Below are 17,637 nucleotides of genomic sequence, written 5' to 3'. Positions count from 1 at the left end.
TAGCAGGAGTGGTGGGTCCGTGTCTTTCCGTCTCTAGGCACCGCTGGTGTGCCCATCTGCAGCGGATATAGATGCAAGTGGGTGCTCTTGGCTGTGGGCCTGGGGGCCCTTCACTGAACCCATAAAATCAAGGGGCTCTACACTTGTCCCATTGGGAAAAAGAGGAAGTCATTTAGAAATGTTAGGATGGAGTCCCTAATTCACATCCTGGTTCTGAGCTTATAAATTGACATTATATAAATATGCCATCACCTTTGCCTACAGATTTTCCCCAATAGCATCAATGTAACCACCTATACATGCTTAACTGAAAGAAGCCAAAAATGTGCCTGTATTTCTGAGCTTCTCGGGAAGGCCAGCCTCACTGTGACCATCGGCCCCAGGTTCAGGAGTTGGGGACTGACCTGTGTGTGTGTTTGTGCAGGTCGTAAGAGCGGGGCCTGGGACGCTAAGTCACCTTCTCCTGCTGCACCATCCCCGCTGCCCAGGGCCGGGTGAGTACCTGCTGTGCAGGACCAGCTCTGTGAGATGTGAGTGCATGGTCTCCACCACTGCTGTGGGCAGGGCCTGCCTGCAATCCACAAAGGGGTCCTGGCTGAGAACCTGGGGGGAAGCGGGTGCTTTTCTGCTATTTCCATCCAGAAGAGCGCCGCAGCCCAAGCTCAGATACAGGTGCACCTCACATCACAACAGGTGTGTTCCTAAAGAGTGTGGAAATGAAGCCCCGCTGCTCTGTTCTCCTCCTCCACCCCCATGGCATGCTTCAAGTTGGACGAGGGGGTCCCCTGCTGAAAATAAGACTAGCAGCCTTTCCTCCCCTAAATTTTTAGTTAAATCTTGAGTTCAATGATTTGTGTTCATTCAGACAGAAGCTCCAGCACCTGAATAATTTTGAGACCCACGAGCAGGTTTCATCTTTGCTTTCTCCTCCTCCACTTCTCTTTCAAGTAGGTAATGATCCGTAAACAAACACACGTACACCCAACCGCATGCACTGGATGGTTTGATCCAAGCCACACTGCCGAGGTTCCTTTCAAAGGTGAAATAAGAGAGTCATTCTTCCTTATTGAATTTAAAAGAGCTTTGTAAACTGTTAGGAGATGAGTTAGTATCACAGTGACCCCATAATTTTATACTGATTCAATAGGATATTTTTAAAAGCACGCTTAAATATGTGCAAAGCTGGCCTGCATGATTATAATCTTAATCCTGCTTCTGTGTAAAGCAGACATTTTTTTAAAGATTTATTGATTTATTTTAGAGAGAGAAAGAGAGAGAGAGGGTGAGAGAGCGCGTCAAGGAGAGGGGCAGAGAGAAAAACTTAAGCAGACTCCCCACTGAGCTTGGAGCCTGAAGCAGGGCTTGATCTCACGACCCTGAGATCAAGACCTGTGCCAAAACCAAAAGTCGGACACTTAACCGACTGAACCACCCAGACGCCCCAAAGCAAAGACATTCTTAAGTTCAAGGGTCTATTAACCAAAAGTTCTCCCTTGGCTCAGCTTTATCACTTTGCACAAGTCACTTAATCTCTCTGAGCCTCAGTTTCCTAATCTCTAAAATGTAACAATAATATCCATTTTTAGAGGTCACTGTGAGGTTTAAATAACAGATGAAAAGCCTAACCCAGTGCACTTAGGAATTTAGTGTTCTTCCCCCAGTCTTCCAGCTCTCAGCCAAAAACAAAGCAAGAGAGAGGGAGAGAGAAGGTGAGAGAGAGTCTTTAAAATAAATACAGAAGAGAAGCACATACCCTTAAAATATTAGATTACAGTCTCTACCGGAACCAAGGCAAATCAGAGCGTTAGCTCAGAAAACCCCTTCAGGACCACAGATCATGGTGGTTTTCACACGTGTGTTGGTCTTGGATTTCCCTGTTCAGGATGAAATCCTAGTAGAGAGTAAGTCACTTGAGCAGGGCAGCAGTTGGCCAAGGAGGTGCTGGGGGCTGCCTCCCCTGCTGGGCCATCCTCCTATCTCCACCCGCGGCCCCAGGCAGTAGCCCGAGGGTGCCCTTGGAGGCTGGGAGGGCTCTGCATACACGCTTTGAAAATACTGATGGTAGTACTCATTTTACAGACAAGGAAACTTAAAGCTCCACCAGGCCTCGCAGGCGAGAGAAAGAGGCCTGAGGTCACAGAGTCATCAGCCGCAGAACTGGAAGAAGAATTCAGTTTCCCCACTCCCTGGCAACTGGTGCTTCTGTTTATCCCCAGTTAACTCTTTGCCATCTGTCAGTGGACTCTATCTGAAGCTAGGAGGATCAAGGCTAAATCCTGTTTCCATCCCCCTCTGCCCTTCAAGGACAGTCGTCCAACACACTCATATCACGTTTATTATTCTAGTTTAAATTCGAGAGTAAAATGATAAGTAGTCAGCTCCACTTTATCTTTATTATGCTTTAACAAAGCCCCATCTTTTTATCCCCCAGGAAAAAACCAGCTACACCCCTGAAGACAGTAAGTTAATTTTGCATTTAAATGTGTTTCATATTTCCTGCAATGCTTATGCTTATTCCCTTATTTAAAGTTGACAATGCTTCCAGCTAAGGTGAACGCAGCAATTTTAGCAACTGAAGTTGCTGCCCAGACAGTCCAAGAGAAATTCTGCATTCTTGGTTAGCCAGGGAAGATGCTGCAGGGGAGGAGCTCATCCTCACTTGACTCAGCGTGGCTTCACTGAGTGCAAGCGGCAGATCCAAGGTGGAAGCCAGGCTCCCTGCCTCCCCTGACATCTGCCTTCCCCACGGGGAGCCCCTGAGCCTGTTTTCCATCTGCTGGCCTGGGAGGCTAATGGTGTATCAGGCGCATATAGGCTTAACTAAACTCAGATTCTGGCCAGAATGCGGGAAACCTGGGCCAGCCCACTATTTGAGGAAGCCCACCTTGACCTAGTACCTACTCCCTAGCCTGACATTTACGGTCACTTAGCAAACACTGAGGTGGGGCCCTAAGCCCAAAGCCAGATGCCTCTTCCCCACTGTGCAAGACCTACTGGTCAGCAGCTACTGGGGGTCACAGTATCCATCAGCCCTGTTGACTGAGCAGAGAAGTCCCTACACCAGGATGACACTGATCCTTCCCTGACCTACTCCTAATCCATTGTCGTGGAAGGCAAAGGTTAGGCTGGGAATGGTGTGTTTTTTATTGTTGTTTTTGTGATTGAAAGAAGAGCTATGCATCAAAGAAATGTCCTCCCCAAATATGTTAGTAATATTGCTTTGACATTTATTTCTACACTCCATTGTATTGAATATCCTTGCCTTTTTTTTTTTTAATAGACTTCAGTTGCCTCTCCACAGAATGCCACAAGTGTTTGTGAAGGTAAATCTATATTATTCTGAAGGACGAGGGTGTCCTCTGAATTAAGGATTTGTACATAAGTGTGTTTCTAAATTGCTTTCACTATTTAAAAGGCAATTGTATATATGAAACTCAGTTTTCTAAACAAAATGGCCTTCACTTTGCAAAGAGTAGTAAGGACCTGAGCTTTCGTGTCAGTGTCTTTGGGGCAAACCTATAGTCTACACGCCCCAAACCTGCCTGTCTGTAGGCATATGACTTGCCAGAAACAGTGCCATGGCCTTACAAAGATATGAAGCCTTATTCAGAGCTATTCACATATCTTAGAACTAATAGCTTAGTTAAGGTAATGAAATTTTTAAAAATCTGTTTATTCGAACAAGTTCTTTTGCTAAGTTTTCAAAATAATGTTTTCTGACTTCGAATATCTGTTTTAATACATCTCCAAATGTTTTCTTTTGTCTTACCATAGCCTAAAAATCTTACATATACTTTTAATTAGAATTTTCCCATTTAAAAAAATACTCGTATTTGAAAAATACTGGTGGGGGGGAAGAAAACAGAAAGAAGTAAGAATTACCCATAATCTCAACACTTAAAACACTATAAAGAAGTTAGAATCCTGAACCCATCTAACTCTAACACTAATGAGTGTTCTCCCCATTTCCTGAGTTCACGTGGGCACATCTCCATAAAATGTCCTGGTTTCTCTGATGATGGACAGTGGACATTTTCTGAATGTGTCCTACAACTTGCCTGTCTGCTTTAACTGCTCCACTGGGGTTATTTATATCTGTTTCCCACATCTTTTTTTCTCCAGGCTATTTCTGAGGTATCCCTCCCTTTCTGCTGTCTTGCTTTCTTTCGTCTGCCTGTCCTTTGAGGCTTTTACCTTGCTGTCCTTCCATTCCTTACAGTCTTCCATGCCTGCTGAGCAGGGAGCTCAAGTAATAGTGGAATCTTAGGGTGAGCTTCTGCAGGAAGTAAGCTCAACCCTGTGCAGATTCCATTGGCTTCAGGGGCCTTTGAAAACCAGCAGAGAAGGAGCTCATGGCATGCAGCTTGGGTGTCCTTGTTGCCAAAGGGCTCTAGGGCAAGAGCTTGGCATGCCATCAGTTTTGTGACTTGTTTCAAGAACAAAGGCAACCATCATCCAAACCCAGTGCAGGTAAGCAGCCTCTTCTCACCTAGGGAGGAAGGAAGGAAGGAAGGAAGGAAGGAAGGAAGGAAGGAAGGAAGGAAGGAAGGAAGGAAGGAAGGAAGGAAGGAAGGAAGGAAGGAAGCCTCCGGGACTGCAGAGGCAAAGCAGAGTGGTCAAAGCTCAGCAGGCTGTGGGAACCAAGTGTGTTTACTGTTTCTCCTTCTGAAATTACCAAGCTGTAATGTCATGAACAAAATATCTCACATGGTCGCTCAAAGTAACTTGACCTAGACTTAAAACATCCTTCAGGGATTCAAGGCTTCCGAATTTCGCTGCATTACAAGAAACCCCGAAGTCTGTCTTACCATTTATTTGGATCTTTGAGTTGATACGACTTTTATTCTTTTTGGGTTCCTGTAATGGAAGACCAAGAGTTCACCTTTCTTCCATGTGGGACACACACCCATAGACACACCCAGATTTTAACACACCCTGGACCAAATTTGAGGAAGAATAAAGCATTAAAATAATTTATAATCACATTCATCAATGGTTCAGCAGTAAGGTTCACTGTGTTCAACATAAATTTCTTTTTTTTTTTTTAATTCAACATAAATTTCTTACATTTCAGGTTACACCCATTTCCCTGCGTACCGGTTATAACTCCACCCCTTCCTCTCCCACTCAGGAAAACACAGTGAAATGCAAGTGAGATGAACATTATTATAGGGCTGACCTTGAATTTGCTCGGGTAATTTTTCCAAAAGAGTCGATTATCTGCAAACTCTGATATTTTACCTCTTACCAGTAAAAATTATTTATACCACCTCTTGTGACTAATGAAGATACGCCAGGGTATTGGAACACCTGTGTGGGGGACACCAGCGTGGTTCGAACTGGTTTGTCTCTGACTTCCACCTATACTCCCACACTTAAAGGGCCACCCCATAGGCTCAGTCCCCATGGGTATTGCTACAGAATGGGAAGGTGTGCCTGTAACTTTGCTTGGTAGGAGTCCTGCTCCTGCTCGTGCAGACACATCACCAGACGGTCAGGTGCATAAACAGATGGCATCCTGGTGAAAGACATGTTCATGGGAAGACATCAGACCGAATCCAGTTCTTCTCAGATGATGTTGCTGGGTTGGACATGGAGACAGATATTTCATTCTGGCCTAATATGAGCATTTTCTTAATGCAGAAAAACCTGTACCTGCTGAGCGCCACCGAACAGCTAGCCACAGACAAGAAAATATGCAGTCATCAATGTTTCCTCCTGCCCAGAAGTAAGAATCTTTTCCTTTAAAAATAAGTTTCCCTAACACCTGTTTTGTCACACTGCATAGTGACACTGGCTTGGTAAAGATCTGACATTTCATTGCACTGCAATTAAATTTTTTAAATTTTAATTTAATTTACACTCAATTAATTAACATATAGTGTATTATTAGTATCACAAGTAGAGTTCAGTGACTCATCAGTTGCATATAACATCCAGTGCTCATTAAATTTTCAAAGGTGTTAAATAGGAAGAAAACTTTAAAAGAACTGCTTAGAACCACAAAGATGTAATATTTGGGTTAATTATCGATCTTAACCAAAATCTAACACTTCAGTCAAGTCTCTTCCTTTTTAAAAACTAAAGGGGACAGTTTTACTTACCTTGAAGATTTTGATGCCTTTCCTATCTTTAGATATGTTTTATTGGCCATTTGTGTTGACTCCTGGGTGATGCCCCTGCTCAGAGCATCTTTGGTGCAAGCAAAATGTCAAACTTACCCATCTTGTGCTTTGCCCTTTAATTAATCTGGACTTCTTCCTTTCAGACAAATCCATCACAAACCCATACCTCTGCCAAGTAAGTACAATGAAGTCATGGAAAGTACTATCAGGTTGTGGGTAAGGCTGGATCCTTGTGTCTGAGCAACATGTCCATCTGGAGGAGGTTAGCTCCTCTCTGGCTTGTTTCCTTTTCTGTTAAATGGAGCCAAGAATATTTATTTCATAGAGTTATTTTCAAAAGTAAATAAATTTGGGATAATTTTTACTTCTTTTTTAATATTGATTGAATATTTCACTGGTCATACTGGTCATCTTTTACATTTAATTTTTTAATAAAAACAGTACAACTGTTTTCAAAATAAGAAGATTAAGTACCTGGTATAGTGCTTTGAATGCAGAAGGTCTGCAGCAGATGATAGCTATTTAAGTTAAAGCTCAAGTCATGCTAAGGGGTCCACCAGATCCTACACATCTGGTCCCTTCCTTACCTGCTGGCTGACTCCATCCCTTGTTCTCCCCTTTTCCCTCCACACTCCAGGCACAGTGGCCCCCAGTCTATGCTTCAAATATGCTAGGCCCTTGCGTGTTGCTATTACTCCTACCTGGAACATTTTTTCCTGAGATAGCCACATGCCTCCTCCCTCCCTTCCTGCAGATCTTACCCGAGTGTCACCTCAGTGAGGCCTTCCTGATCAGCCTATTTAAACATACTGTTTATCCAAGACTAGTCTCCAACCCCTTCCCTGCTTATTTTTCTCCATGTATATGACTCTGTAATATTGTGTATATATTTACTTATGTCTTTATTGTCTATCTCACTCATTCCATTAAAATTTAAGCTCCAGAAGGGCAGGGCATTTTGCTGTTTTGTTTGACTGCTGTATATCTATCCCCAGTGTTTTGATCCATGGCAGGCACACAATGATGAACAAACAAATGAATGAATGAATGAATGAATGCAGTGAAGTATTTTCTCTATTTCATGTGTCTCCACATACAGACTATAAACTCCTTGAGGAAGTTTATGCCATAAGGCAGCAATTATCAAATGTTTTGGTCTCAGGGCCATGTTAACACTCTTAAAATCATTGCAGACCCAAAGAACTTTGGTTCACACGTTTCTTTCTATTGATATTTAATGTATTAATTAAAAACAGACAATTAAAACATTTATTAATCCATTTTTAATTAAAACTTTTATTTTTTTCATTTAAAATATTGAACTTGGGGCACCTGGGTGGCTCAGTCGTTAGGCATCTGCCTTCGGCTTGGGTCATGATACCAGGGTCCTGGGATTGAGCCCCACATCAGGCTCCCTGCTCAGCGGGAAGCCTGCTTCTCCCTCTCCCACTCCCCCTGCTTGTGTTCCCTCTCTCGCTGTGTCTCTCTCTGTCAAATAAATAAATAAAATCTTTTTAAAAAAATAGATAAATAAAATATTAAACTTGTTACATGTTAACATAAATAACATATTTTTTATGAAAAATTACTATATTTTCCAAACAAAACACTTTAGTGGGAAGAGTGGCCTTGTTTTACTTTTTTTTTTTTTTAGTTTATTTATTTGACAGAGAGAGAGCACAAGTAGGCAGAGCGGCAGGCAGAGAGAAAGGGAGAAGCAGGCTCTCTGCTGAGCAGGGAGCCCGATGCGGGGCTCGATCCCAGGACCCTGGGATCATGACCTGAGCCGAAGGCAGACATTTAACGACTGAGCCACCCAGGCGCCCCCTTGTTTTACATTTTTAAAATCTCTTTAAGGGACGTCTGGGTGGCTCAGTCGGTTAAGCGGCTGCCTTCGGCCTGGGTCATGATCTCAGGGTCATGGGATCGAGTCCCTCATCGGGCTCCTTGCTCAGCGGGGGGCCTGCTTCTCCCTCTCTCACCCTCTGCTTGTGCTCTCTCTGTCAAATAAATAAAATCTTAAAAAAAATAAAATAAAATATCTTTAATACCTAGAGTAATAGAGACAGCTGGTTCTCATATCTGCTTCTATATTCAAGCTGTTCCAATGTTTTTCTGGCTGAAGTACATGAAGAAAATGGGGCTTCACAGAGACAGTGATTTGGAAAAGACCTCACAACCTCCCTGAAAGAATCCTGGGGATTCCTGGGGCCCCCAGACCATGCTTTGAGAACCACTGCTTTTAGGGACTTGTTGGCGTGTGTGTGATTTTTCAGTGTCGAGTGACCCCTGCAGCACCTAGCATGGTGTCGGAGTCTGGGCACACTAACTGCTCAAGATACGCTGAAGACCATTGATTTTTCAAATCCCTTTCAGGATTTCCAGAAGGGGGAGGCTCAACTGTGGATGGCCTATTTTCATCTAACCCCCATTTGTCAGAACAGGTATGAATGAACTCTTATTGTTACCATTAAACTGCAGGAAAGGCAACGTCTTCTAATGTCTTATGAGGAGTTTGGGGTGAAGCTTGAGGACAGACTATATTTTAGGTCAGCTTGCAAGTTGTCATTTGCTGATGGGTACAGAATGCATTTTGTTTTCAGGGATTAAGACCCTGCTCCATGTATTCCAATTTGTATTCTAGATGCCCTAAGTAACAATTTGTGTTTCTTCAAAACTAGCAAAGAAGTGTGTTGTTTTTATTGTTCTTCCTCTCACATAGATTCTATTTAAACTGTGTAATTTTCTCAGAATAGATCTGTGGAGGCATATGATATTAAAACACATAAAGCAGCACAGTTTTTAAAAAGACAGAGAAAGAACTCTGTGTGCCCTTGGGCAAGTCTCGCTAAGCTTTCTCAAATGTAGAGAGGGATGAGAGCATGTATCCTTCTTGCCTTCAGAGTAGTTAAAAGAATCCAGTAAAATAATATTTGGTGAAAACGCTTCGGAAATTGGAAGCACTCTACAAAGCAACAACCGTAAGCTCATGATAGACAGGGAGCTTATAACTTATTTAGGAGAAAGGAGTAAATGACTCAGGAATCTAGCAGGATTGTTTGATTGATTGATTGATAATAATGCTCAAGTACTAAAGTTAGCAGCTAAGGCCAAATGAGAAAAAAGTCATTTATATAATCCTGTGACTGATCAAAGGAAGCAGAAAACTCATTTTTAAATTGCTGGTCCAAATATAGTTAGGTCTGCCTTGGTAACGCAAAATGGGACTTTGTTTTCAGTGCACAGAAGGTGCCGTGTTATTGAAGGGCCATCTCATGCTTAGCAATGCCCTCCATTTCACAGGAAGCGGACCTTCACTGCAAGCAATGGTACGCTGGTGCCTGCGATCGGAAGTCTGCTGAAGAGGCTTTATACAGATCAAACAAGGTTTGACCATTTTTAAGTCCCATATTCTGCTCTCAGCCTATAATAGGCACAGCTGTCCTCCCAGCAATTGGCTGACTAAAGAATTGCAACAATTATGGATGCAGGCCTTTTTAAAATTTACTTATTCAAGAGCAATTGCCATCCTCTCCTCTCTCTAGCATCTCCCTCTTTGTTCTTCCATCTCATTTGTGCTTGTCCTTTCTCTGCAAGGATCTGTAAGCCCCACTGTTCTCCAATCAGTGGGAGAGAAGAAGGCTCCAGGGGGAGATCTCTGTAAGGTTTGGTGCTACATGAGATCCATTCAGGAGTGAGAAGTAACAGGCTATTTTGGATCAATGCATGGGTTAAAAGATTGAGGTCAAGATGGCAAAAAATACCTATAAGTAAATTTTTGGAGAAACTAAGCCCAATCATGTAGGAACACTAGGAGCAGTTTGGAAAATCCAAAGTTAAAATGCCACTTCTCCCTTTCTTTCTCTTTCCTCCTTCCATTTTTCTTCACTTGCACCCTACTTGCTAGAATATATAACATTTATATACTAATTTTTGCTACCTTTGCTTTAGTCCTAGCTCTACAATTAAATATGTTAAATGCTTTCCCATCAATCCCTTTGCTGGCTTCCCCAGTTATCTCTTTTTGTTTGACAAAGCTCACCTTTTAATAGATTCTCAGGAAGGACTATATTTACATTATTCCCTGAGTTCTTGCACATTCAAAGCTGTTCATAATCTGATAACCTGGAGGATATCTTGGCTGGTTATAAAATCCTTGTCTTGAGTTTTTAAGTGTTGCTCCACTGGATTGCCTTGTTTTATAGTATGCTTTTGAAAAGTCTGATGCTAATGTTATTTTCTTGCCCTTATATATAATTTCATATTTTAGTCGGAAGACTCTGCAGACCTTTTGTTTTTAAAGTCTAATAGTTTTCCAGAATATGTCTCTGAGTTGACTTTCAGGTCAATTTTTTCAGATAGATGGAACCCTTCTCAATATATATAGATTTAAGTTTCCTCTTATTTCCAATACATTTTGTTAAATTCCGGTCTTAAAAAGTAGTTCTGTTCTATTATTTTATTTTTCTTCTTTAAGAACTCAAATTACATGCATTTTGGACCTTTTTTGTCTTTCTTTCATTCCAACCACTCTGACTCTATTTTATTTCTTTTTTTTTTTTTAATCTCCTTTTTTCCCCCCTGTCTGGGTTGCTTCCTTGCCTTCCTTCAGTCATTTATCATATCTTCATTTAAAAGTATTGTCCCTTGGGCATCTTATAATTTCTTCATTTCTGAAATAGGTTTGCCTTTCTCTTCAGTTTCCTTCCTGAGTTTGATCAATTCTTGTTGCATTTCTTCTTTCTGCTTTTCGTCCATTTTTTGTTCATAATTTTTGGATTTATGATTCTAGAACATTTAATCTATTTTTTAAGTTTTTAAATTCATTTATTCATTTTAAGTAATCTCTACACCAAACATGAGGTTCGAACTCAGGACCCCAAGATCAAGAGTCACATGCTCTTTTGACTGAGCCAGCCAAGCACCCCTAGAGTATTTTATAAAATATTTATTTAAATTGGTATGTTGTGTTACAGTTTTTTTTCTGCTTCAATATAAGTTTTAGGGAAGAGAGTTTTCATCAGCTGAAATGTTTTGATTCCCAATTTCAGCTTTCTTCTCATAGTACTTTTGAATGGAATTTGTTTCATATTTTTTTATTCATAGGTAACTTGTAGACATGGTTCTTAGTTCAAGAGTGCTCGCTACCTTTAATCTTACTGTGTCCCTTCATACATTTCTAAATATATAAATGCATCAAAAAGCTAGCATTGACTTCACTCAGGATTTTCTATAAGTATATATTTTACTGAAGTATTTTCTTGGAAAATAATAAACTGTAATCAATAATAAAAATCATATAGCTCAATAGTTACCTTTTGAATATAACATAGGTATAAACTGATTTATAACCTGTGAAAACCTAAGTAATACTCACCATAATGTATTTTTCTTTTAATAAACAGGATGGATCATTTCTTATTCGGAAAAGCTCTGGCCATGATTCCAAACAGCCATATACACTAGTTGTATTCTTTAATAAGCGAGTATATAATATCCCTGTGAGATTTATTGAGGCAACAAAGCAGTATGCCTTGGGCAGAAAGAAAAATGGTGAAGAGGTCAGTAACTTCTCTTTTAATCCAACTCTATAACTATGTATTCAGCACAATGGTATCATAGTGTATTACGTGCTAGAGATGGGGAGAAAGGATACAAGAGTACTTGGTGCAAGGCTTGCATACATGTCATGAAAAGAAAAGAGTACAAGATAAAATACTGTGCTCAGGCAGCATATTCTATGAGAAAACAGAAAGGAGGAAAGACTTGTATGGCATAAAGGCTGCATTTCTTAGTCCCTTTATCCTGTTACTTAGTGCACTCTGATTCAGTATTTTGGTTCAGTGAAACATAAAAGTCAAAGTTGAAGTGTCAAGTAGAATCAAGGTCAGTGTCCAGAGCTCCTAAGTCAAGAACTAGGATCTCAACTCAAGTACCAAAGTAGATGATCGGGGAAGGATCAGAGGAGGTACAGAAACTTGTGTTGAAATATTAGACTATAGCCCTTGGACCAGAATGAGTTTTGGGGCCTGTAGCAAGAGAAAAGCATTACAGTAGGTCTTGAATACTAACCAAATATGAAGTCCAACTCCTCTTTAATCTGTACCAAACTCAATGCTTACCATATCTCTGTTTAGCCAGCTTGTTTTGATAAGAAAACCCTGAAATATGGGCTGGAATAATCCATATATGGTCAGAAAGGGAGTGAAACTTGTTCTGGCCTTGAATGATAGATTGAGTTTGAGTAGGTAGAATGAAAGTTAAAGATGAGAAGGAAGAAAGTGGAAGGAACAATCTAAGCAGAGGAGATAGCATTTAAAAAATTCAAGTTAGTAAATATTTATTTTCAATACTCTTTCAGAAAGAACTATACTCATTCCAAACCCAGCACTTGTTAGAAAGTGTTTGAATTGTTAGAAAGCATCATAATTGCTGAAGTGTTTGTCCTCTCCACTAGGTGATACCAGGGACTAGACTAGGTCTTGCTCATCTCTGTATTTCCAGAACCATAGCTGAATGTCTGCCTTCTGTGGATACTTGATTAGTACTTATTAAATGAATGAATTTATTTGTTGATTGAGTGATTACAGGCAGGAGAGTTGCATTTGTAAAACAAACTGGTAAGGTCTATGTCAATGAGTGTATTCTTTATTTCACTTTTTTCTAATTGCGGTTAAAAAAAACTCATATCTTAAAATTTACCATATTAACCATTTTTAAGTGTATAGTTTAGTAGTATTAAGTATATTTACAACACTGTAAAACAGATCTCCAGAACTTTTCATCTTGCATATCTGAAATTCTATGCTCATTGAAAACAGCTCCCCTTTTCCACTCTCTCCCAGTCTCTGGCAATCACCATTCTACTTTCTATTTCTATGAATTTGACTACTTCAGATACCTCATATAAGTGGGATCATACCATGCTTGTCCTTTTGTGACTGGCTTATTCCATGCAGCATTATATACTCAAGGTTCATCCATATTGTGTAGTATGTGACAGGATTTCTTTCCTTTGTGAGGCTTCATAGCATTCCTTTGTACTGTACACCACATTCTGTTTATCCATTCATCTGTCGATAGACTTTTGGTTATTGTTGATGACTACTGTAAATAGTGCTGCTATGAACATGGGTGTGCAGATATCTCTTGGAGACCCTTGCTTTCAGTTTTTCTGGATATATATCCAGAATTGGGATTGCTGGATCATATGGTAGTTCTATCTTAAAATTTTGAAGAACTGCCATATTGCCTTCCATAATGATTGCTTCATTTTACAATCCTACCAACAGTGCACAAGGGTTCCAACTTTTTTTGTTTTTTTTAAGATTTTATTTATTTGACAGAGAGAGACACAGCGAGAGAGGGGAACACAAGCAGGGGGAGTGGGAGAGGGAGAAGCAGGCTCCCGGCTGAGCAGGGAGCCCAACGTGGGGCTTGATCCCAGGACCCCGGGATCATGACCGGAGCCGAAGGCAGACGCCCAACGACTGAGCCACCCAGGCGCCCCAAGGGTTCCAACTTTTCCATATGCCTACCAACACTTGTTATTTTCTGGGATTTTTAAATAGTAGCTATCCTAATGGGTAAGAGGTGATATCTCATTGCAGTTTTGATTTGCATTTCTGTGATGATTAGTGATTTTGAGCATCTTTTCATATGTTTGTTGGCCATTTGTATATCATCTCTGGAGAAATGTCTATTTGAGTCCTTTGTCCATTTTTAAATTGGGTTATTTGATCTTTTGGTTTTGTGTTGTAGGAGTTCTTTATATATTCTAGATATTAACCCATTATCAAATAGATGATTTGCAAATATTTTCCCCCATTCCATGAACTGCTTTTTCATTCTATTGATTGTGACTTTTGATGAACAGAAGTTTTTAAATTTAATGTAGTCCTATTGGTCTATTTTTGTTTTTGTTACCTGTGCTTTTGGTGTCATACCCAAGAAATCATTGCTAAATACAATCTCATGAAGATTTCCCCGTTTTCTTCTAGGAGTTTTATAGTTTGGGGTTTTATTTTGCTTTTAATAAAGTCTAAGATAATTAGAATATGCAAAACTCTTGAATCTGAAATCACAAAAACTCAGATCAAGACCAAACTTGGGTTTTAAAATATAGATTGCTTTATCATTTAATACCAGTTAAACTTTAACAGAACTGTCTGCTTTTTTTCCCTACTCACAAAAACCTTCATTCTCACTGAAACCTTTATCTGACAAATCTTTAAAATAAATGCTCTTCAGTAGTAATCAGTGTAATATATAGTGGTGATCCTCTTAGGACAGAGTGACTGGATGGATGGTTTCATTCTAAGCTTCCCCAGGCAGGGGTCCAGTACTACTAGAAGAAGCTTAAGGGTGGGAGAAGGAGCTGTCCTGTTTAGAGGTCCTGAAATTCTCTTAAGTTTTGAGCTCCCATAGGGGCTCTGGACTCTTGTCCTGCTAAGGAAACTCTGGTAAACAGTGATTCCTCTGGCCTAAAGAGTCTTTGTCCCTATGACAGGATGGATAGAACTTCAGCCCACTCCCCACATATCCAGCCTATAGATACCAAAACAAATAGCATATTATTATAATGGTATCTGGAAGTGCTGACAGGGTCCATTAAAACTCTTTTTTATATACATAATAAAGAGGTTATTTCTCCCATATACTGAACACTTGAATGGAAAATGAAAACTCTGGTTACATGATATCAACAATGTGGATATCGTGAAAAGTCTCTTTCCCTGTATTTGTGTTTGGGTGTATATGGTTAGAAAAAGAAACCAATTGATTAATTTTTTAACAATTTTATGCAGTTGTTTTGGCATTATGTAAATATGGTATTAAGTAATTTTATAGCTTTGATATATGTTTGCTTTATTTTATGGACCATGAGATTTTGAGTTATCAAACAAGTTGTTTTTCTGTCTATGTATGAATATCTCAAGTACAATGAATTACTGTAGACATTTTTTTTAAAAAAAAAGCACTGAGGGGAAACTGCAACTAAGTTATGCTCAGTTCTACGTTCAGTATGCCTCAACTATGCTCCCTACTTCACACATTTCAACTCCACTCAACTCCCTATTCAAACATTTCAATCTGCAAACACTCCAACAAAGAAATACTCAAAAATATTCAAGGACTGGAATGACAGAATGAGATGTTTGTTTGTGTAAGTATAGCAACTCTCTACTGTGTTTCCTGGGTTCAGAAAACACTTTTTCGCTTGGAATCCACTTCAAAGAGGCCATGCCATTTCATTTCCTAGTTCTTTAGTCCATCAACTTAACTTCCAACTGCATTCAAGTTAACAACATGCTATCCCAAACAAACAGGATGAATGTCTTTATGAATATCATAAAAGAATTTCATTGGCAATTGCAAAAGGGCTGAATGATTGAAGAGCAAGTTCAGAAATAAAGAGTAAAGATGCTCGAAGGTCCCTGTATCTCATCTCTCCTCCCTAACCTAATATTCAGATAGCCAATTATCTAAAAGACAACTGGTATTTCATTTGAAAAATTTGACCAGTATTCTGAATATTTGATTCAGCATATAGATATGTGGAAGCTTTCCAAATAATTAATTAAAGAATTAAAAAACTTTTATTCTGGATATTTGTCTTTGTATGAAAAATTAAAAGACCATACATCAATTGGTGATAATTGCTAAATTTATGGCAGTGTTGCAAAATAATTACTGCTTTTTTGAAAATGACTCTACATGCACTTATTTATGATTATGAGCTTGTAGCACTTTTATATAATCAATGCATTTCTTGTTCTGTGTTATATTTATTTTCTCTTTCATTTAAAATTTTGATAATTTTTCAGGAGAATATTTGTGATAACCTTAAATTAAAATCCATAGACAATAGGAATTAGCACACAGGAAAATAAATATGTATGGTAAAAGCCTAGTATGGATTCCATTATTAATTAAATCTAAACTAATTATTAATTAGCTCTGGGAGCTAGAGCAAAAATGGAAATATGAGAATTTATTTTTTTTGAAATATGAGAATTTATAAAGCTTTCTTTATTTATTAAAAAGGAAAACAAAAACAAAACAAGCATGAATTAATCTGGGAAATAACTCTTTTCTGATACTAAACTCTAGGGCTAATTTATTAGATCAGTTCTTGTATCTAATACTTGTGCAACATAACAGATAATCTATATTTTGTAAGGAATGTAGAGAAATTCAGTGTGTGAGAGTTTTACACTTGTTACTAAATAAAAAGTCATTAAAATATTACATCATAACTCGATGAAGTAATTTCTCTAAGTGGTTACACTAATTGAGGCTGCCAGTGTTTTTAGTGTAACTGAATACAGGCAAGGCCAGAGTCGGCCACCTCGAAGATTCCAGCCTTTGTTAAATTAGACTTTTTTGGGTAGAATGTCAGCTGAAACTTTTTTGGGTAGAATGTCAGCTGTAACGTTGACTAACTTGAGAAAGTGGGAGAAGATTGGAGGAGCAGAGCTTAAAGTTAACATAAATTCCAATGTTTAATTCATCTGTGTTTTCTTGCTCTAGTACTTTGGAAGTGTTGCTGAAATTATCAAGAATCATCAACATAGCCCTCTGGTTCTTATCGACAATCAGAATAATACAAAAGATTCAACAAGACTGAAATATGCAGTTAAAGTTTCATAGATTTTTTTGAAAAAGGTCAACATCATTGCTTCAGACATTTTACTTATTTCTAGTTTTGAGAAAAAGTCCCCAAACTTCATATTTTGAATTCTGAATCATCCAGTAATAGGATAGAAGATGGCGGCAGCTACTGAGGTGGTCATCCATTTCTTTATAAGAAGCTCACATGGACTTGTTCTATTGCCTGACCTGATGAACTGTGAATATTTGGTGAGGTTGAGTTATCATGCTACTAATATTCTCCAAATAAACGTCTTTATTTAAAAGAAATAGGTGTAAAGTCTTTTTAGTCATGTAAGAAAATAACACTCTATTTTCAAAATAAGAAAATAATACTCTTGGATTAAAACAAAGCTGCTGGAAATTTGGGTCACCACAATGGTCACCGGTACGCTAATGTAATGTCTACTGCCAATGCTTGACAATTATGTCTTGGTTGAAATTGTAATGTGTAGAAAATAAAATATAGATAATGTGCAATATTTATAAGTACAGATTAAGGGGGATGTCCATTTTGTGAGTGGGAAACTGCAACTAAGCCATAGGAGATGTATATAGATATGAACTTTCTAGAAGTTCTTGTCCACAATTATGTTGTTAGCTTTGCTTATTAAAAATAATTATACCCTCTTTGATCTGCATGTCTATTAAATGGGCCCTAAGCTTGATATAAGGTTCAAAGGGAGATGAGAGAAAAACTAGGGAAACATCCCACAGAACAAGAGCAGGAAAGCAGACATTGATGAACACTAAGGAATGAAAGAGATACCATTATGAACAGTCATATCCAAGGTCTTAGATCACCCCAGAAATGTAATATACTTTGTTATATCAAAGCTTTTCATTCTACTATGTACTT

At 39.0% G+C, this 17,637-nt stretch overlaps 1 protein-coding gene across 2 annotated transcripts in view; it reads left to right on the top strand.

Moving 5' to 3' along the window:
* Positions 1 to 17,404, top strand: part of BLNK (B cell linker) — a 75,773-nt gene extending 58,369 nt beyond the window's left edge. For both annotated transcript variants that reach the window (XM_045878523.3, XM_045878522.3), the window contains 9 exons: positions 425 to 494; positions 2,432 to 2,459; positions 3,281 to 3,323; positions 5,644 to 5,728; positions 6,269 to 6,300; positions 8,502 to 8,569; positions 9,429 to 9,512; positions 11,531 to 11,686; positions 16,659 to 17,404. In XM_045878523.3, the coding sequence (XP_045734479.1) occupies positions 425 to 494; positions 2,432 to 2,459; positions 3,281 to 3,323; positions 5,644 to 5,728; positions 6,269 to 6,300; positions 8,502 to 8,569; positions 9,429 to 9,512; positions 11,531 to 11,686; positions 16,659 to 16,778 (686 nt within the window). In that variant the 3' untranslated portion in view covers positions 16,779 to 17,404. The remainder of the gene's footprint in view (positions 1 to 424; positions 495 to 2,431; positions 2,460 to 3,280; positions 3,324 to 5,643; positions 5,729 to 6,268; positions 6,301 to 8,501; positions 8,570 to 9,428; positions 9,513 to 11,530; positions 11,687 to 16,658) is intronic.
* The last annotated feature ends 233 nt before the right edge of the window (positions 17,405 to 17,637 follow it).

This window comes from Mirounga angustirostris, unplaced genomic scaffold, assembly GCF_029215605.1.
Source record: "Mirounga angustirostris isolate CCGP_5_RB_7025 unplaced genomic scaffold, mMirAng1.0.hap1 SCAF_6, whole genome shotgun sequence".
NCBI classification, from domain to species: Eukaryota; Metazoa; Chordata; class Mammalia; order Carnivora; family Phocidae; genus Mirounga; species Mirounga angustirostris.
The sequence above is the reverse complement of the archived record's forward strand: the minus strand, read 5'-3'. Positions and strand labels throughout refer to the sequence as shown.